Here is a 22,656-nt window from a genome sequence, read left to right on the forward strand (position 1 = left end):
TTACTGTCTCACTATTCATTTTCTGAACACCAATGAATGGTCTTGGGAAAACTTGACCCTTCAAGGAATAATCCAACTTCTCCAGAGGAAAATAACTACTTTACCAGAATATTCTTTAACAACAAAATAAGGAGACCAACCTCACCATAGAAAACTGTTTAGAGCAAAACTAAACTTCTGAATACAACGGATGATAATTTCTACAGCCTGTGAACACTGCTGATCAAATTGCTAAAGGCTGCTGTTTTTGTGGTTGAGGTTTTCTTCTTCGGTTTTACTTTTAATTTAGTTTTGTTTTGTAAGAACGGAAGAGGAAGGGCCGCCTAACCAGGCCGCGGGACGATTCCAGCAAGCCTCGAGTTTCCTGGGGTTCACGGCCACAGACTTCAGCCAGCAAGTGCAGAAGCGCTTGTTGCTGCCTCAGCTGCAGCCTGGGTTTTTCCTTGTCTTGCAGTTTGTAGCTTAGAAGAGCGGTGTGCAAGGGACTCCAGCCCTTCCCAGACCCAGGCCAGTGTGGCTGTCTCTCAGGGTTCTGCCATAGTGAAAAATGTGTATGTGAGTGTGGTGTATGTGTGAGTGTGTGTGTGTTAGAGAACGAAAGAGAAGGGGAGAGAGACTGATCGATTCTTCGGCCTCAACTTCAGCATCCCTTAGTCTGCCACTTCTGTCCCCAGGCTGGTGTCTTCTGGTGCAGTAGCTCCAAGATGAAGTCACCCTGGAAAATCCTTATGGCCACTCCTCTGTTCTTTCTCCTGACCCTTCACACCTTGGCCTCTCCAGCCTATGACCACCAGCGTGGCACCAGACGCTCCAATGGCCAAGTCTGTGTAGGTATGTAAATATTCTGTGTATTTTTAATGTGGATATCATGGGGTCATTTCCTTGGCTTGCATAGTAAATCACCTATTTAATGACATCCATAGTTATAAGATTCCAAGTAAGACACCAATAACTTTACCAGTGTAGAAAAATTTTGCTTCTTAGAGTAAGTGTTCACACTACATGCGCATATGTCTGTATAGAAGCATGCTATATAGTGGCTAGTTTGAATTAAAAGTCTTCCACCTCATTGGTGATTGGAATTTTTTCCACCTGGATGGGCAACTATAAAAGCCTGAAATTCTTACCACCTTTCGGGCCAGTAGGCAGCATTACACAGTAGAAGGAAGATGGACTTTGACCTTTGAATTGCTGCCACCTCCTCCCCCTCTGCTCTGTCTCTTACACTCTGAAACTTTGAGCAACTTACTTAACACTGCCATGCCTCTGTGTTCTAAGGGATGAAACGAGGCTTATAATACCCACTTCATGGTGATGTTGTGAGAATTGAGATCATGCGTGTAAATTTATGGTATTTGTACACAGTAAGGATTCAACAATCTTAGTTTTCGTCCTTCTCTCAGTGAGTCCAGAGATGGCAATAAAAGGACAGTCACCTGGAAACATTGAACTTTGACTGAGACATGGCTCTTTCACTTATATTTTATTGAAGTATTTTACTTCAGAGTAGTTGTTGTTGTTTGGTGTTTTGGGTTTTGTTTTTCGTTTTGGCGGGGGTGTGTGGTTTTTTGTTTGTTTTTCTGGAGAGGAGTAAAAGTAGGGTAAGACCTTTGATATTCATATTATACCTGGAGATTCCTGAACAGGGCCAAGGGCTTTCACTGGGTCAGTCCATGGAGCCAAGGATACTCAGCAGTCTGAGTAGTAATTATTCAATGAGCAGATCTCAAAATAAAATCCTGGTTTAAGAAGCCAGAAAAAGAACTCGAGGGATAAGTATGGTGGCCATCTCTTACAAATGAAAAGTTTGGATACAGATTATGATACATATGAATTATTTCTGGAGATAGTACAGAAAAATATCTGAATTAGTCCTATTTCCTGAAAAACCATGATTTCCAGTCATTATACATGTTAAGGAACACATCTCTGGTTTCAAGGTCTTCTTTTAAATTAAAACTTTAAGACCCAGATTCCCTGCGAATCTATTCTCCACAGGCCTGGAAGCAGAGGTCTGTGGCCCCATTGGTGCCATGCCTGGGAGGTTATCTCCACCCACTGTTTGGTTCCATCATATAATTATTTACCAGCTTCTATTTTCTCAAAACAGACACCTGAAGCTTGTCAAATGGAAATGCACTTGAGAAAGGCTTAAGTGGAATCAGTCCTACTTCTAGGATGGTTGCATCATCTGAGATACTTGGCCCTCCACCCTTATAAAGTAGACATGAGATACTTATTCCCTTCTCTGCCCCATTCCCACTGATGGGGCATAGAGAATTAGAAGGTGTTGAGGGGATTCTAGGATGTGGTTGTTCTGGCTATCTATTATTGCATAACAAATTTTAAAATAACCATTTTGTCATACCACGATCTTGTGGGTCGAGTGTACACCTTCAGCACCAGCATGCCCAGCAGCTGTGGGGATTGGAGGTGTCTCCTGAAAGGGGGCTTGGGGGTGCTCTTAGGCACTGGCCAAATGTGGAAGTGTTTTAGGAAGCAGTGAAGTAAGCTTACTCGCAGCTAGTGGTAAGAAGAAGAGCCTCATGGAGGGGGTGGGAGAAGAGGAGGAATTGTCATTTGGACTTCTGTTAATCCCAACAACTTTCAAACGAAAAGCAGGAACACATGCCTTCCAATTCAGTGGCTCCCATAGTCCAGAGTTTGCACGTAAGAGGTCAGCCCACACACAGATGGACTCTTCTTCTGTCATCTAACATCCTGGCAGAGAGAATCTGGGCTAAGTCTTTAGCTCACTGAACAAGAGGCAGGGGAGAGTGAGGAGAGCTCCCAGTGCAGATGTGGCTGCCAGGGTCATGGAGGGAGGGGGCTGCTCTCACAGAAGTGGGAACTCTTGTGACTGGAGAGATACTCCACAAGGAGCCACTGTAGAAGTTATTGAGTGATTGAGCCAACATCCCCATCATAAACAAACAACCTTAGCTCCTATGCTAAGAGGAATCTTTGCAGTGGGGAACCAACCAGCAGATCTGGAGGGCATGGCCTTGAACATATTCCAAAATCAGAACTAAGCTATGCAAAGCTCCAGTGGCCTCTTTCTCAATTTACCATAATTCCTTTGCACTGAATTGTACGTTCATTTGATCACTAAGTAAACTCTGATTCTACTCTGCTGGAACAGCAAGGGCCTCTTTCTGCCACTTTTCAAATGTTATGAAATCAATAATAAGCCATGTTCATTTTTGCAAAACATTATTTTCTTTACATGGGTGATTTAGGGGGAAAGTAATTCTTATGTTTCTAAGTCATTGACATTGAAATTAATTCACTGAATTTTGTTTTTGTTTTTTTTTTCAAGGAAGCTTTTTAAAGTGCTTAAAAACAATTTTTTTCCCCTCATTCATGTTTGGTTAAATATATACAATGCCTTCAGAGTCCGATAAAACCTCCTCCCCCCGAACCACATGACACACACAGTGGTCAGAGGTGACTTTATAGTTTGAAAGATAAAGGGGAAGACATGATCCTAAGCTTTCAACCAGCTTGAATGGTAAAATGACAATGTCGCTGACAAAAATAGGAAAGATTTAGACAGAGCCAGCAGAGAAGGTTGAAAATTTATGATCACAATTTACATGTACAGAAATTTCATTTTCTCTATTTCTCTATATCTGAACACTTGTTCATAATCCACCACCATTGCTGCTGAGGGCAGAAAACATTTCATCTTTCCACTCATGTGTTTAAATTTAGTCTCCTCTGGATAATTCAGGGCTCTCTTCTTTTTCCCCTGCCTGAGGGTTGCTCTCAGTCCTTGGGGAGGGCTTGTGCATCACCCTGACACAGTTCTCGGCCCTCAGAACTCCCACAGTGAAGTGTCATGGCTGGTGCAGCTCATGGGCTGTTCTCAACAGAATCCACAGTCACTCCCTGCTGACAAGCTGCTCAACTCTACCCTCGCGGGCCCTGCAGACCCTTGAGGTGTAGCCAGATGCCCACTGGTTCCCAGCTGCAGCTGTAGCCCTCTGCACTTTGTCCCTCACTCTTCAGACTTGCCCTCTCCTTAATCTCCTACTTTTATTTTTAGATTATCACAGAATTTAATCCCAACCTTGGCACAGATGGTAGGTTTCTGATCATCTCAATTTTCACTAAACTCACCTTTGCCTTTTTTTTTTTTTCCTGGATTGTTCTGGGGCATAACCCTGAAGAAAAGGACCACAAAGGCACTCTAGAGAGAGGTCCACAACTCTGTGAAAGGTCCCAAAGTGAGCAAAACCAAAAGAATCCAAGTGGGCAGTATGCTTTTCCTTAAGGAGAAAGTGAAAAATTTCTTTTTTGGAGGGAAGGGGTGGGCAGTAAACTAGATCATAGTGTAAATGTACTATGAGAAAGAGGGGAAGAAAAGAATGTTGCAAAGCATTAAACAGAGTAAAATCCCCATAAAATTATATATAATGTGCCTATCTATTTATATAGCTGTCTTTCCAGATAGCATGAAGAGCAAAATGCCAATAGTTGTATGGTTATCTATGAGTGATGAGGTTACAAATGATTTGTAATCTCTTTTCAGTGCATTTCTGAATTTTCCACATTTTCTAGATGAGCTTGCAAAAACAATAGTAAGACATGTTGGTTAAGGGCAAAAGAGCTTAAGCTCTGGGGTCAGACTGCCTGGATTGGAATCCTGGCTCTGCCACTCTGTACATATGTGACATTAAGGGCACAGTTTCACCCTCTGTACCTTGTGTCCCCTATCTGTAAGATGAGATTACATGGGACCTGCATCCTTGGGTGGTGTGGAAGGCTAATGAGTAAATACACATGAAGGACTTAGAACTGTGCTTGATACATACTAAGTAAAGGGGTAGTGATTATGTATTCTTTTGGAAATCAGGACAAAAATATTGAAAATAAGCTATGGAAGTCCTGCATTTAAACCTATCATAAGGCAAAGAGGCCTGAGTAAACTGAATAATTACATGTGAATCTACATCTTATGTAAATACAAATTCTCAAGTCTTGGATATCTTAAGGGAAGATTCACTTATGAAAAAAAGATTTCATAGTGTATTAGCTTTCTATTGCTGTATAATAAATTGCCACACGTTCATCAGTTTAAAACAACATAAATTTATTATCTCACGGTTTCTGCACATGAGAAGTCTGGACATAATATTACCGGGTTCTCTGCTCAGAGTTTTACAAGCCTGAAATCGAGATGTCACATGGGGCTGCACGTGATGTGAGACTCAGGTTCTCTCACAAGTTCACTAGTGGTTGGAAGAATTCAGGTTCTTGGATTTGCAGGGCTGAGGTCCCATGTGCTTGCAAGCTGTCAGCCAGGATCACTCAGCTCTGAGAGGCTGCCCCTTTGCAAAGGAAGTTAATAACGTAGCTATTTCTTTCTTGTTTAAGAACAGCTGGAGCAAACTCTCTACATTTAAAGGGCTCGCCTGATTATGTTGGGTCCACCCAGGATAACCTTGAGTAACTCAAAGTAAACTAACCAGAGTCCTTAATTTACAAGATCTCTCATCATACAACATAACACAATCACAGAAGTGATATCCAGTCACATTCACAGGTTCTTCCCTCACTCAGGGGAGGGGATTAAGTAAGGCCTCTACATCAGGAAACAGTAATCTTATCATTCTGCCTACCACTCACAGAAATGCTTAAAAAAGAAAAAGTCTTCAAACTAAACACCAGATAGTATTGCAAAAGAGAATTGATGTGACTTGGTCCCAAAGTGATTCACCAAATAGGCACGACTATATAGTAGAAATTCATAGATGAAGAGTAAGCTGTGGGTTGATGCATTTTTTGTTTTGTTTTGTTTTTGAGGGAGAGGGGCTTGATATTCAAGATTTTTCTCCTGGCCTTCCCACTCAGAATTTGGAAAGGAAAGCAAATTACTCCACTACCATACCCTTTCTCTCATAAAGTAGTTGTTTTTCAATGTTAGTATAGAGGACAAAGTCCCCATCTGAATCTTTCCCTGGACAAAGTCCATCTAAGACCAAGCATAAAACTGGAAAGACTGTCACAAGCAACCATTTCAGGACACTAAAAATCAACCAATGGCACACAGTGAATTGAGGAATGTTTATTCTTGAAAAACTGCTTGAACTTCAGGGAGAACAACAGTTAAGACTCTGACCTTTTTGCCTGAGGCTGCTCCATCTCCACTTGCCCTCAGCTTAGTGAGAACAGTAGTTTCATCACTGTGAAACTGGCTGCAAAAACCAGTTAAGTCTACTGCTAATGGGGCAGACTTGATTCAACCAGGATTCAAAGATCCCTGGCTTTGTTGGCTAAAAGTGATGGACTTCATTGGGAATTAACAAGGAGAAACTGCAGCTTTGCTAACTCAAAGTTTTGGCCCTAGATCGGACAATGAAGATCAGCCAGAAATTTAACAAGGAGACCCTGGTAATGTGAACAGTATAGAAGGGCTAAGATGAGGTCTCCATACCTCCCTGATTGATTGGGAAACTGTACATGTGTTGGGAAGACCTGAAAGAGCCTAAGAAAAGTGAAAACTGAGGAGACTTAAGAACTAGATGCAACCTTGAATGTATTCACCAACCCATTTGAATACATTTCCTTTCTTTCATAAAATGTAAGAGGAAGACTTCCCAGATCATTCTGTGTTTTACACTAATACCAAATCCAGACAAAGACATCACAGTAAAGAAAATAACAGATCAATATCCTTTGTGAACACAGATGCAAAAATCCTTAATAAAATCTTAACAAACTGAATCCTGCAACGTATAAAATGGATTATACACCATGACCAAGTGGGGCTTATCCTAGGAATACATGGTTGTTTTAACATCTGAAAATCAATTAATAGGATATACCAAATTAGTAGAATAGAGGCTGTAACTACATTATCATCCCAATAGAAACAGAAAAATTATTTGACAAAATCCATCACCCACCCATGTTAAAACCTCTCAACAAGTTATGAAAGAAAAAGGGACTTCCTTAACTTCATAAAGGGCTTCTATGAAACCCTGCAGATGACGTCATACTTAATGATGGAAGATTGAATGCTTTCCTCCTAAAATCAGAAACATGGTAGGGTTGTCCACTCTCACCACTTGTAGTTAACATTGTTTTGAAGATTCTATTCAGTTCAATAAAGAAAGAAAAATAATAAAGACATGTGAATTGAAAAGGAATAAGTAAAACTGTCTATTTTCAGACAACATGTTCCTGAATGTAGAGAAACCTAAGATATTTACAATAAAACTACCAGAATTAATAAAAGAGTTTAACAAGGTCCCAGGATTCAAGATTAATATAAAAAATCAATTATATTTATTTATATTAGCAACAAACATTGAAGAACTGAAAGTGTTTTTTTTTTTTTTTTCGGTACGTGGGCCTCTCACTGTCGTGGCCTCTCCCGTTGCGGAGCACAGGCTCCGGCCGTGCAGGCTCATTGGCCACGGCTCACGGGCCCAGCGGTTCCGCGGCATGTGGGATCTTACCGGACCAGGGCACGAACCCGTGTCGCCTGCATCGGCAGGCGGATTCTCAACCACTGCGCCACAGGGGAAGCTCGAAGAGCTGAAATTAAGAAAACAATTCCATTCACGATACAATAAAAAATGCTAAGGAATAAATTTAACAAAAGAAATGCAATTACTCTACACAGAAAACTACAAAACATTGCTGAGAGAAATTAAAGGATGTTTTCTAGAAATGGAGAAATGCGTCCCACTAATGGATCAGAAGACTCAATAATGTTAAGATTGCAATACTCCCCACATTGATCTACAGACGAAACACTATTCCATTCAAAATTGTAACATCCTTTTTTTAGTAGAAATTGGCAAGCTGATCCTAAAATTTATATGGAAATGAAAAGAAGCCAGAATAGACAAAACTTTTGAAGAACACGGTTGGAGAACTGACACTATCTGATTCCTTACTTCAAATCACACACAATTATTAACTCAAAATAGATCATAGACCTCAAGGTAAAAGCTAAAACTAAAAACTTCTAGAAAAAGTGCAAGAGGAAAATCTGTGTGACTTTGGATTGAGCAAAGACTCTTAGATATGACATCAAAAGAACTATACAAAAAGAAAAAAACTGATAACATGTATTTTATTAAATTTAAACACTAGAAAGTGAAAAGAATATTGGGAAACAATATTCACAAATCATATAGACTTCAGTATAGCAATGATTTTGTGTGTGTGTGTGTGTGTGTGTGTGTGCGCTAGGCGGGCCTCTCACTGTTGTGGCCTCTCCCATTGCGGAGCGCAGGCTCTGGACGCGCAGGCTCAGTGGCCACGGCTCACGGGCCCAGCCGCTCCGCAGCATGTGGGATCTTCCCAGACCAGGACAAGAACCCGTGTCCCCTGCATCGGCAGGCGGATTCTCAACCACTGCGCCACCAGGGAAGCCCGCCCTCAATTATTATTTTAATTAACATGATTGATAATTTTCACCTTCAAAATTCAAAATTTTAATGTATGCAGTGTATCCAAGTCTGACACTCAGCAGTGTATAAATTTCAAGGTTCAATAGATCTGGATTGGAATTACCAGCTAGCCAGTGAGCAGCTGAATCACTGCTTATCTGAAAGGCCTTAGATATATTGCTTAACCTCTCTGAGTCTCATATTTTTCATCTGTAAAATGGGAAGTAACAATCTTATGAGGGTGCTGTGAGGATTAAATGAGATATAGTTTGTGAAAACACCTAGTGGAGAGCTGAAAGAGCAAAGGTCCAAAGGTCTTTTCATGTTTTCCTAAAACTTATTGAGGTAGAAGTCAACATTAGGGCTTCCACTGTGGCGCAGTGGTTGAGCATTCGCCTGCCGATGCAGGGAACATGGGTTCGTGCCCCAGTCTGGGAAGACCCCACATGCCGCGCAGCGGCTGGGCCCATGAGCCATGGCCCGTGAGCCTGTGCGTCTTTGCATCCGGAGCCTGTGCTCCGCAACGGGAGAGACCACAACAGTGAGAGGCCCGCGTATCAATGAGAAATTGTTTGATAAAATACAATTTATTGGTTTTTTTTCTAGTTATAAAAGAATATATAATTTTTATAGAGATCTTTAAAAATACAGAATATTTTTAAAGAATAAAATCAACTGTAATCCCAAAGCTCAGATGATCACTACTGATATTTGGGTATATTTCCTTTCAAAACCATCTAGGTTTATATTCATAGAGTTTGGATCTTGTTTTTATTGTTTTGTTTAACTTCTAAGTTTGAATTGTTAAGTAGACAATCTAAAATTAAACATCTTTTTCTTTCAACAAAACATTTGTAAGAAGTTTGGCAGTAGTAAGCCTTTGCTGGCAGGTGGGAACTTTTCAAGTTAGCAGGTAAGTTAGTGGATAAAAATGATTGGGCATAGTCTAAGATTATTTTTCTATCTATGCACCTATCTATCCATTTACTCATCATCTGTCTACTCTTTTTTTTTTTTTTTTTTTTTTTTTTTTTTTTTGCGGTATGCGGGCCTCTCACTGTTGTGGCCTCTCCCATTGCGGAGCACAGGCTCTGGATGCGCAGGCCTAGCGGCCATGGCTCACGGGCTTAGTTGCTCCGCGGCATGTGGGATCTTCCCGGACCAGGGCACGAACCCGTGTCTCCTGCATTGGCAGGCGGATTCTCAACCACTGCGCCACCAGGGAAGCCCTGTCTACTCTTCTTTCTATTCATCCATCTATTCATTCATCCATGCACCCACTCACCCAATCACTCATCTTTTTCTATTCATCCATCCTCTATCTTAGAATTCAAATACAGAAGTAAATGGAAAAATAAAGTCATACTTTTTCTGAAAGAAAATCTGATTGGTTAATTTCCTTGATAATAAGATCTGACTTTGCTATTTAGGTTTATACAGAGGACATTTTTCATAGTTTGAATGAACTAAATCTGCAGCTCCAACATTTGACAAAAATATCTATGAAGTATGCAATAAGATAAAGAATTTTACTTAAAATATTGTATAGGTAAAAGTGTGTTGAGAAGAACAATATTTCAACTTGCCAATTCTTTCTGAGTATATTATGTTTTAACAAGGCCTCACTCAATGAAATTGTAGTAGGTAAAATTAAAAGATAAGTCTTAGTAAAACTTTTTAAAAATATTTCTCAGAAATTGAGAAAGCAAAAGACTCCATTGATTGGGTAACAAACGTTTATGCGAGGCAGGTGGTTTCTACTTCTTTGCTTTCAACACAATTGAAGGGAGACTTGAATAACTTTCAATGATAGATCACTCTCAGATTTTTGACATTTAACTCAGAAGGAGTTAAAGAATTGAGTGACATCGCCATATCAAAAGTCCTTCCATTCTCATTTACTTATTTAAGTAAGCATGTTTTCTCAGAACTTACGTCTTTAAAAATGAAAAATAAAAACATTGGGGTTAGCAGATGTAAGCTTTTATGTATAGAATGGATAAACAACAAGGTCCTACCATATAGCCCCCAAATTATGTTCAATATCTTATGATAAACAATAATAGAAAAGTATCTATTAAAAAAAGAATATATATATGTATAACTGAATCACTTTGCTGTACAGCAGTAATTAACACAACACTGTAAGTCAACTAAACTTCAATTAAACAAAAGGAAAAGAAAAAAAGAAAAACAGACATGATATTTGACATGAACCTTGTTTATTTACATGAATAAGTAGTATTTTTTAACAGATATAGGTACTAATTTAAAGAGTCCAACCATCTCATTAAGAGATTTAATTCCAAGAAATTTTTGCCTTTATTATTTAGAAACTGTTTATCAAATTGACAATACATATTGCTTAGATAAGTTAATTTTACTAATAAAGAAAACTCTATCCAGAATAATTTTTAAAGTACTTCTAGGGTTTTATTCATAAGAAATTAAAGTTTTTATTTAAATTTTATATATATTTTTAGTGTTAAGAAGTATAATAGTGTGAAAAAATACTTCCAACAATAAAAATACATTACATTGGGATAAAACTCTAGTGGAAGAAAAAGTCAATGAAGTAGATTTTTATTGAAATATGAATTCAAGGAGAGGAATTATCAAAGTAAATTTTTCACTGTGAAAGAAGAATTTGCTCATATATTTTTTAAAGTAGATGAAAGTTGGTATAAATCACTGTAATATTTAGATTCCTTCAGAAACATATAGAAGACTAATGTAATATTTCTATTATAATATTTACAATCTTCCTGGAATTTTGCAACTAATGAAATTGATATCCATTAATAATATTTTAACATCCATTAAAATGTAGAAGCATACATAGTTTTTCAAAGTTCTTTTGGGGGTTCAGAGCAAAATGTTTGAAAACCATTGGTTTGCACTCTAGAGCATGAAGCTGGTGCTCTGTAATCTGACCTTCAAGGCTTTTCATGTTCTAACACCTTCCTAACTCTCATTCTTTCTTTCCCATGCAGCCTGGGCTCTAGTCCTGGCCAACTCTTCTTCTCACATCCAAGTAGAAATGCTACTACTCTCTCCCTGAAGGCCTTTCCTGCCTTTTTTCTTTCATACAAGTTCCTCCTATCAAGAGAAAAACAAATACAGTATGCTAACACATATATATGGAATCAAAAAAAAAAAAAAAAAGAAAAAAGAAAATGGTCAGAAGAACCTAGGGGCAAGACGGGAATAAAGATGCAGACCTACTAGAGAATGGACTTGAGGATATGGGGAGGGGGAAGGGTAAGCTGGGACAAAGAGAGAGTGGCATGGACATATATACACTACCAAATGTAAAATAGATAGCTAGTGGGAAGCAGCCACATAGCACAGGGAGATCAGCTTGGTGCTTTGTGACCACCTAGAGGAGTGGGATAGGGAGGGTGGGAGGGAGATGCAAGAGAGAGGGGATATGGGGATGTATGTATATGCATAGTTGATTCACTTTGTTATAAAGCAGAAACTGACATACCTTTGTAAAGCAATTATACTCCAATAAAGATGTTAAAAAACAAAAAAAGTCAGCTCTTCCAGGAAACTGTCACTGCTTACCCAAGGCAGTGACAGTTTCCTAGTTTCTTCCTCCTCTGTGCTCCCAAAGCACTAACAGGTCCCTCCACCAAGCACTTACAGGTTACAATGACTAGACTGTTTTTCTAATCCTCAGTGTTCCCTACTGCTCTGTGGCTTCTCTTATTCTCCTTTGTATCCTCAATCTTCTGAGCACATAGTGGGTACTAGTAAGGAGTGTTGAATAAGAACAGGATGGAATGGCTCCCTGTGTCTTCACTCTCATTTTTAAATTTTTAATATTTTATATATTTCTAAATTAGCCAAGCCCACCTTTCTGCATTTCTCAGCACAGTCTGCGAATTTTCTCTTGTTGCTTTTGCTTGGGCTCTGCTCTCCCTTGGATGCCCTTAGCCTTGTTCTCACCAGTAATTGTCCAGTATAGTGCCTGTCTCACTGCCAATGTTCTTGGGAGAGCTGGCAGTTTGGAACTCACTGAGCGTTTTCTCATAAAAGCAATGTTCCAGGTGATGGTTGGGTTAGGACACAGAGCCTAATCTGCCCAAATATATTGAAAATAAGAGATGTCTGCAATAAAACAAAATTCAACCATAGAAAAGTAAAAAGATTGTTGATAATACAACATGTTTTTCAAAAATAAGTTTCTGAGCTTCTATTTTAAAGAGTCATGGAGAATACGTCTTTGCCCTGTGGTGGTCTCAGTAAGTAGGATAGAAACTAACATTTGTTAGACATCTGCTCCTTGTCAGGCACCATGTGCATTTTATGCGTTGTATCATTTAATCTTCACAACACTTTGCCAGGCGTTTCAGATAGCCTTTGTTGAATTACAAGCCACTCCACACTTACACAACAATCATTTATTAGCTCACAATCCGGTGCGTTGGCATTTTTTGACTGGGCAGTGTTGGGTGGCCCTTTAGCTGATCTCAGCTAGGCTCACTTCTGCTGCTGCACTCAGTTGGCAGATGGTGGAATGAGAGGGGCTGGATATCTAGAATGGCCTCGTTCATGAATCTGGTAGTTGGCATACTGTTACTGGGGCTTCCCTTCATGTAGCCTCTCCAGCAGGCTAGCTCAAGCTCAGGGCAGTGAAGGTCTAAAAGAGCAAAAGGGAAGATGCAAGGCCTCTTGAGGTCTAGGTTTGGATCTGACATGCTCTCACTTCTATGTTCTACTGATCAAAACAAGGTCACAAGGCCAGATTCAAAGCCTGGAAAATAGATATCACCTCTTCATGGGAGGAAGTATAAAAAGTCTGTGGCCATTTTTAATTTACCACACAAGAGGGCTTTATTATTCTATTCTGTGGGTACCAAAATCTGGGTTCAGAGAGTTTAACCATCCTGCCAAATACAATAACTCATAAGTAATAGAAGCAAGATTTGAATCCAGGTCTGTCTGAACCACAAATTCTTCAGTCTCTGCTGTACCATAACTTCTCCCTTCTCTTTCCTCCCTTCCACTCTCTTTTCTTCTCCTACCCACTCTCCCTATCCATGTCCAGACTGAGAGTAGGATGCAGAAGAAAAAGTGAAGTTTCAGTGTTCATACCTGGGCTGTGTGCTGCCATCTCTGGCTTGATAACTAATATCTTAGGGAAACAAAGCTGGCTGTAGGATCATTTTGGGTGATTGTTTTCCTACCTTTCTTTCTTATTTCCTTTTCTCTTCACCAACATGAGGAAGGTCTGGGATAAAAGTTGTTGATTAGAATTACAACATATAAAACTATATCCTCTGCTCCCACCCAATTAGCGAAATCTGAGAACAGAATTTGGGAGGGGCATTGAGTGGGGAGAGAGGGGTCAGGTGAGGAACGCACTTGATAATGTCATGCTGGTCCAACAGGGGTGCAGGGGCCCAAATCCAGGTGTGATGTGACTCTAAAACCTGTGCTCTCTAAAACCTGTGCTCTACGCTTCTCTAGGGCCCAAACCGGAAACAAGAGTCATCCTCACATTTCTCATCAATTTATGAATAAATCCAAGCAGGTCAGCCTCCATAACAGATTCCAGATTTGCCCATTTTCCTCCATCCCCACTGCCACTCATTACTCTGTCCAATCAGCGATCACCTCTCTCCAGGACCAAAATAGCCTCCTCCTTCTTCTCTCCGCCCCCAAGATCCTTCCTCCTCATGACAGCCAGCATGATATTTTAAAGGCACAGATCAAATAGCAGCAGCCCTCTCCACGAAGCCCATTCACAGTTTCCCATTCCTCTCAGGTTGAATCCCTACCTCTTTTGCCATCTACAAAACCCACAGACCTGACCTCCACCTATGCCTGCACCTCATCTCCTAATGTCAGGTTTTCCCAGTCTCATTGCCATAAGGTAAGCGCCAGCTCCTCCTACCTACAAAGCCTGCCTGGCTGCTCACCCTGCTTGCTCCTTTCCATTATATGAGCCATTTTTGTGTGTGTTCTTCAGAGAAGCCTTCTCTCTCTATCAACTCTAGTTACTGTTTATACCACCTCGTCCTCGTTGCTCTTTGTTACTTCACCTTGTTCCTTTTCTTCATAGTACCTAAAATTATTTATAATTGCATGTGTGCTTACATGTTTGCAATCACTTTTCCCTAATAGAGTATGATCTCTGAGAGGGCAGGAATCATATCTGTTTGTTCTTGGCGTGTACTCACAGCTCAGCATGGTGCCTGGGCTCAATACATACTGTGTTCCCCTCCCAGCTCCCCTGCTCACTAGCTACATAATTGGCAAGGCATCTAACCTCTCTGAGTCTCCGATTGCTGGTCTATACAATAATAAGAACAGTAATTCCTACGTCTATGAGTTGTTCAGAAGTTTGAATGAGATGATAGTGTACTCAAAACCCTTTGAAATCTGCAGAGAACGTTCTAGCCATGTGATGAATTATTTATGCCCTGACTCAGGGTCAAAAATGTAGTGTAGTCATGCCGACCCTGGTTCTGACAACTTCCAGATGCTTTCAAGGCTTCTCAATGAAGTGCAGTCTTCAGACAAATGAGAAATCTACTAGACTGCTCTCTGCAGTTGGCTGAATTTCCAGCCAGCATAGATATGATTATAATTAGAGTTTCAAGAGTTCTGTTTCATTTCAAAAGGATTCCGTGGTACAGTCTGCAGTCTACCTGAGATGTGTGTCTAGAAGCAGATTCCTGTGGCAGGTGTTTTTATTCTGGTCTCTTTGCTTCTTTTCCTACAATATCAGGGGTGTCTGTTTCTATTATACTCATTATTTTCCGCTGTCAGGTGAGAAGAGATTTTCCATATGGGAGATTTCAGATAGTGACCACTGAGCAAAATACATAGTTCTCACCCACTCTCATCACTTCCTAAATGAACAGTTGCTTGGACAAACTTGCTTTAGCAGACCCAGGCCTTTTATTAGCAGCCAGAGAATAGTCTATAATGGGGGAAATTACTCTGCCCATGCATTTCTCCAAAGAAAAACATTTTTTTAGCCTGTCAAGACATTAAAAGCTCTTATTAGAAACTATAGCAAAGTCAATTTCTCCATTCTTGCTGCTAAAGGATTCAGGACGCACCTCACTGCAGACCCTAAATTAACAATCCAATGGGAGTTGAGCTCGCTGGAAACGGGCAGGGATGTCCAAGTGAGCAGGACTCAAATCAAAGCTGAGCCCAACATGGGCATTTACATATTTCAAGCCCCATTACCTGCTTTTCTGCAGGGTCCTTTTGATCATAATAACTCTTCACTAGGCAGAGTGGCGATAGTGACAAGATCCACCCAATCTTCAGAGACAGCTGACTTTTTTTGGTTCCTTTTTATTTATCTAATGATTTCCAATTTTAGCCAGCAGTGCTAAGGAGCCACAAAAGTCATGAGTCCTTGTTGGGGTTGCTCTGAGTGAAAGAAAAGCCCATATCTGTAAGTACAAAGAAGCAGGTTGGTCTCAAGCAGCACATTTCTCTTTGTACTCATCCTTCCACGCCAAGGATGAAAATAAATACATACCTGTGTTTCAAGTCCATTCTGGGTGCCAAATGCTGCAGCTCATTGATAAGACTCCGTATGAAGTGATTGCTATTCAAGATCTCAACCCAATCTCCACCGCGTTCTTTGATACTGAGCTGCACATCATGACAATTTGCTATAGAATCTGCTGGTTGACTTAGAGAGGGTGCTGGTTGTTTCACACCAGGATGAAAAGTGGAGCCTTTTCCTTTAATGAGATGGAACAAAGCGTAAGCAATGTCATCAGTGAGATGACTGAGCCAGAACACAAATTCAGTTGCATCCATTAACCGTTTCCTTTGGAGGTCCCCAGCAAGTGACAACTGAAATGTCCCTTGGTTGGTTCTCCAGTCAGCTGGCTTCAAGTCAGCCAACATCTCTTATCTTCTTCCTCCAAACCAGGCTTTTATGTCAGGCACTCAAAGTTAGAGATACTAAGACCCCTTTCCTGCCCTCAAGGAACTTATGCTCTAACTCTAAACTCTTAAAAAGAGGTTCCAGAAGGGTAGGTAACTTGTTCAAAGTTACACCATTTTAAGTGACTGATCCAGTATTTGAACCTTGTTTAAAAAAAAAAAGTTTATTTTTTTATTCCAAAGCTTCTACCTTTTCAACTATACCACATTGCATCCTCTTGTCACATTGCAGTATAATTACTTATAATTATTTTCAATTGCAGTTATTAAAATGTATTTAGCTCCACCTAACTTAGCAGGTGATTAGCAGGGACATAAATCAAGGTGTAATAGTGCATTATAAATATTGAAAATATTCCCATATATTAAACATATTTTATATATTTAAAATAAAAGTGAAATTGGTTTATCTCTGGGTGATTTAAGTGATGTTTATCTTTTTTACACTGTTGTATATCTTAAAATTTTTCTGAAATGAGATTGCATTGCATCTATCTTTTTTGAAAAGTTATTTTAAAAATAAAACAAAATATATATGAAAATGCTTTTTAGGCTGTAAAGTGCTAATAAGTATCAGCTACTGAATTCATTGCAATGAAATAAAACCCTCAATGCATGGATTAGGTTAAAAGCACATCCAATCAACCTTGGTAACTGTCCCAGAAGTAGGTGCTCCCAGAGCAGTAAGACTATGGTTATCAAGATCAAACTGTCTCAGATTTGGTGAGCCCAGCTTTGCCCCGCTTTACCAGAGGGTACAGAACAAACGAGGCCAGAGCCTGGTCAGGTGTTGCAGTGTCTAGAAAGGTGGAAATCTCTCCCTCTTTGTTGGCAATCTCTCATTTTATGGGAGGTTTAAAGAAATGCCCAATTGTACTATTCACATCTGTTATCAGCCACTTTCCCTCAAGGATTCCTAGTGGGAATTTGGTTTTAATGACACTGCATGTGAACTTGGGTCCCCAGCTCCTTGAGGAGGTGGATAATAGTGAGCTTACTTCCGGGCTAGGCACCCTAGAACTTCTTTACTTTGGATGTAATCCTTCTTTTGTCTTCTTGGAAACCGACCTCTGCCAATAAGTGCTACTCCTCCTATCCAAATGAAGCCTAACAATTTCTTCTCAGGCTTACTGATCTTTGACCAACCAACCCCTGTGTATAGAAGAGTCCTCTCCCTTTTGACAAAGGAGGTTTGGGCTTCCCTAGCAGTTTAGGAGATCAAGGCTGGTGATAGAAACTTCTAGGGGTATTAGCCTAGCAGTTCTGAGCCTTCACACTTATCATACATCAAGGTAGCTTAAGGAATATATTCCTAATTTAATCCAAGGTTCCTTCTAGACACTTATTATATTGGTACATGCTTTCAAGCAGAGTGCTTTATAGCTGGGAGGTAAAATAATATTTTACAATAGTGTATGATTTCAAAGGCACCTTCACTTGCACTTTTATTTCATTTAATCATCACAGCAGCCCTTTGGGAAACTTATTTACTTTGCAGTGAGGAAAACAAGGCTTAGAAAGGATGGGTGGTTAAGTCCAGGATTCAACGGCAAGACTCAATCCCAGTTCTTCTGACTCCAAATGTTGGGTAATTTCCACTGCTTTTCTACAATTAAAAATCTGACCCTAGGTCATAGGCTGAGAATGTGTAGGGTGAGAATGATCTTACTCACAGTGAAGCTGTCCTGCAGAAGGGAAGGAGAGGGGACAGGAAAGGAGCCACTGTCCACTGAGCTTCTCCTCAGTGTTGGCTGTCTTCCATGCACTATCTCCTGTAAATGTTTTCCATGCACTATCTCCCCATTTACAGGAGATAGTGATCAAAAAGAAATGGAAATAAAGCAAGATTCAATTACTTCCCCGAAGTCACATAGCTTACAAGTGACAAAGGTAAGCTGATAACCAGTCTTTCTGACCCCCGAATACACAATCTTCTTACCACACTTCATGTTTCACTACAACTCAGTGCATTTACACACATGATTGATTATAAAAAGCATGGCAAAGAAAAGTTCTCTGTTTTAGAAAGGTTTGTGTTTTTAAGGACACACATATATCTCCTTTCTTTCCCCCAACCCTCCAGCACAGCTTTCCATGTGACATGGCTGACTTCTGCTTCCTTTCAGGGTGTGTGCTGGTGGTGTCTGTGATCCAACAGCTTGCTCAAGTTCACAACTCAACGGTCCAGACCTCAATGGAGAGACTGTGCAGCTACTTGCCTGGTAAATACAGAAAGGCTCACTTGGCTGTGGGTCTGTGTTTTTTCTCATTCATGAGCCATCATGAGTGAGTTTATACCCTACATGTGCTTACAGAGGAGAATCTGATTGTGTTATTTCTGTGAGTTGATATTCTTATGGAGCTCATAGAAATTAAAAGGAAGACACAAAAAAATACTTGAGGCAATTTTCTTCCCCCTGACATTCATTTTCTCTCATGGCAGAATGAGATTGTTGTGGACATTTAGGGAATTAAATGTAGATTGGCCGATTGTTGTTTTATGTGTCACATTTATAATGATTTGCCCACCTGGTGATCATGGCCATAAGTAGCAAGAAGGTGAAAATTATGAATAATGAATAATTTTCAATGATTTATGTTAATTTAACCATATACACATTCTCAGATTCAAGCACCTCCTTTCTAACACAGAGCTTTATTTAGGCTGAGGAGACAATGGATCTTAAAACTCCAAATGGGGAAATAAACTGGGGACATTCCATTGATTTGAACTGGATCTCTATAAAATCCTTTACACATCCTGCAAAAGAAGGAAATGATTGGTGGTTTAAACAAATTTTATAGTTTTTTACACTCTCAGCAGAAAGAAAATATTGACGCTATTTCTCTTATAGAATACTGTTAGGTGTACAATCACAATGAATAAACTTCTTTGAGAGTCAAATTTTCATTCACTTAATGTTAAGGAATTAATTCTTCAAAGATGCCTACATTATTATTTTTAAGTAAGGTAGTTGGACTTATGACGATTTTATATTTGATTTAACGGATGTTGTGTCAATGGCATCAAAACATTTTCAGAAAATTTATTGCATGCAGTCTCAATGTATACTCATAAGCTCATTTTTTTAGAATTCAAAAATAAAGACTGGGAGAGGATAATACACAAATTCATGTGTTTGCAATGCCCCAGTATGACCATTGCTAAGATTTTGACATATTTTCACAGAATTAGAAGGTAACAAATAAACTTGAAACACCCTTTGGCCTCCCCACTCCCAGTTACATTTTCCTACCACCTCGCTAGATGGAACCACTCATAGGAATTTGATGGGCATTGGGTTTGGCAAATTTTATACTTTTACATTCACTTGTATGAATCCATAGACTATGTGTAGTATTGTCTGTGGATAATTTTTTAACCTTTTCTTGGTAAAAGGAAACAAATTAGAGAAACACACCAAATAAATGTAGAGCTTTATCAGTTATTGAAAGTTGAACACCCTTGTAAACATAGCACAGGTCAAGAAGGAACAGATAGGTAGCTGCTCCAAAAGTCCCATCCACATGCCCCAACCCATCATAAGTTCCTCCTCCCCCCTAAAAACACAACATCCTGAAGATTACTATAATCATTTCCTTGTATTGCTTTATAGCTTTATCACCCAACTGCATATCTCCAGACACCATAGTCTTGCCCAGTTTTTAAATTTTTGATGTGTCTTTTAAGTCGATTTTAATCTACCAGCTTCCTTTCCATCCCTTCCTTTTTCTTGTAATTTAGTTGTGGAATCTGTCGTGTAGAGTTTCTGCATTTTGCTGATGGCATCCCTGTGGTATGATTGAATATGATTCTCTGTGCTCTGTATTTCCTGAAAATTGGCAGCTAGATCCAGAGGCTTGATGAGACTCCAGTTTGATTTCTTTGGCAACGCTATAAGTGATGGTGTTTTCTTTCAACAGGAGGCCATCATAAGTGGTTTTCTCTTTTTTATTTTTGTGATATTAGCAGCTGTTGATGCTCTATGACTAGGTCTATCAGTTCATTGGAGGTTGCAAATTGGTGCTATTCTAATCTATCAATTATATTTCCTTTAGTTGTTGAAATATGTTAGAGACAGTTTCCCTCATCATCATCATCATCATAGTTTAGGGATGTTTTTCCCCACAGTTCCTAATGGTACTACTATTCATTTTAAGAAAGGCAAGATAAATGCTTGATTCTTTTGTTTTACTTGCCAATTTTCAAATAACTCATTGCCTTTGTAGTATCATCCCGAAGTAGTCACTTGGTTTCCTTTAAAGTATCATTATGAACTCATGAATTTATACACATTTGATGAGTTTCAGACTACTTCAATTATTATCCCTTTAAAGCTCAAATTCTCTCATTTTTGACCAGTAGGAACTTCTTCAAGTTGGCTCCTGGGTCCTTTTGAAATAAGTCTAAGTAGTCTTTGTAGCTTCCTCACTAACTAGTGTGTCAAGTTGTTCCAGCCTGTCTTGTACATTTCCAACCCCAGGCTTGAAATCAGTCATTTCTCTTAGAAGCTCTGGTTTCTTTTAGTGGGAAATAGTATTAAGACCATGATCTGGGTGCATAGGAATGTCATTGCTACTCAGTTAGTCATTCTTTCTAGACTTCTTCTGTTGACAGTGATAGAAAATATACATATATACATTTACATATATTATTTTAATATAAAATATATGAGTTCATTCTGACAATTCAAATTCAGGACTGCAGGATTTTTTTCTTAGTTTCTTCTGTGTTATATCTGTATCTTCTTCTTTCCACACTCAAAGTCCTAACTCTCAAGGAGAGGGGGATTGATAGAATTAAAATATCTCATAATTACTCATTTACCTATGCTTCTTTACACATATGACAGCCTCATTTCTCCATTATTTGAGTATATGGCCATTACATACAATATATACATTCCCTTTTATCTTCATTTAGTTTTAGTTCCATCAGCAACTGTAAGATTGATGTTCACCACCAGTCCTTATGCAGATGTCTCTCTAGTCGAGGTGCTGTCTAAAGTTCATTCCTCAGGAAGGACTCATGGGAACAATATTCCCTGAATTCTTGCACATGGATAACAAGCTGGCTTGTCCTTTATATTAGAAAGTCAGTGTTTTTCCAGATATAAAAATCCTTGGCAGGGACTTCCCTGGCAGTCCAGTGGTTAAGGCTCTGCACTTCCATTGCAGGAGGTTTGGGTTCAATCCCTGATTGGGGAACTAGGATCCCACATGCCACAGAGTGTGGCCAAAAAAAAAAAAAAAACCTTGGCACAATTTCTTTCCCTAAGTGACTTAAATATGTTATTTAAAAGCCTAATGATAATCTAATTTTCTTTTTCTTATAAGTCACTTGCTGTTTTTGCCTAGTTCAAAGGATTTTTTTTTCTTCTATAAAATTTAGTCATCTAACTAGACTATGTCTTGGTGTCGGCTGTTGTATATTGATGTTCTCAGGCATGCAGTGTGCTTTCATTCTCTCATTTTGAAACTAATATGTGGTTTCAAATACATTTTTTATAATTTCAGGAATGTTTTTAGTATTTGGTCAGTTTCCTTGATTTGGTTTTCTTTGTCAGGGATTTCTAATAACCATATTTTAAATCTTCTTTGCCTGTATTCACGATTTTGCCTATCTCTTGAATGAATACTTTTTATCACTTCATTTATTTTTTATCTTGAAAGTTTTCCTCTTTTTCATATTTTATTTCTCTTAAAATGTCAGCTATTGGTATTCCCCTCCTCTTGTGCTCATTCTAATTTAGATTTCATTACTTTTATAAACTTGTATTCTTCCCTGAGTTCTTTTATTCTGTACCTGAGTTTTTCCAATTCTGATTTCTGTTGTTCTTTCATGTCTTATACAATTTTATTAATGCTTCTCACTCATTTAAAAATACTGTTATGTTTTAATCCTTTTTTTGGCATGATTTTCTGGCATGCTTTTGCTATCTGTAAGGATGTGATTCTGTTCCTTATTCTTTTTTTTTTTCTTATAATAACTTTGTATGGGAGTTGACCTAGATACATATCTGTTGCTCATTTTTATGTGAAATTAGTTTTCAAAAACTCTTAGAAAGAGAAGTGGCTTAGGGTAGCTTCTCCAAATGCACAGAACTCCTTCTTCCATTGTTTTTGTGTAGTGTTGAAAAGTTAGTAAATAAACACATGGCTGCTTGCATTTTGAAATTTTCTGATTCTGTCCCTCTGCACACTTTTACCTGGATTTTCTCTTTACTTTGCTTCTGTCCAACTCAGTTTTGATTCCAAACCCACTAGTTTCCTCTCAGTGTGGACCCTGTCCTGGAAGGGAGGTCTGGTAGATCAGTTT

General features: G+C 39.1%; 1 protein-coding gene across 8 annotated transcripts in view; it reads left to right on the forward strand.

The window, feature by feature from the left end:
* Positions 1–369: 369 nt before the first annotated feature.
* AOAH (acyloxyacyl hydrolase) overlaps positions 370–22,656 on the forward strand; it is a 177,634-nt gene continuing 155,347 nt past the window's right edge. For 4 of the 8 annotated variants that reach the window (XM_067042336.1, XM_067042337.1, XM_067042334.1 and 1 more), the window contains exons 1-2: positions 705–831; positions 18,464–18,559. In XM_067042336.1, the coding sequence (XP_066898437.1) occupies positions 705–831; positions 18,464–18,559 (223 nt within the window). Of the gene's footprint in view, positions 832–14,084; positions 14,293–18,463; positions 18,560–22,656 lie in introns of those variants that run through there. The other 4 variants (XM_059073653.2, XM_067042335.1, XM_067042339.1 and 1 more) reach the window with 4 other exon arrangements.

The sequence above is a fragment of the Kogia breviceps genome, chromosome 9, assembly GCF_026419965.1.
Source record: "Kogia breviceps isolate mKogBre1 chromosome 9, mKogBre1 haplotype 1, whole genome shotgun sequence".
Classification (NCBI taxonomy): domain Eukaryota; kingdom Metazoa; phylum Chordata; class Mammalia; order Artiodactyla; family Physeteridae; genus Kogia; species Kogia breviceps.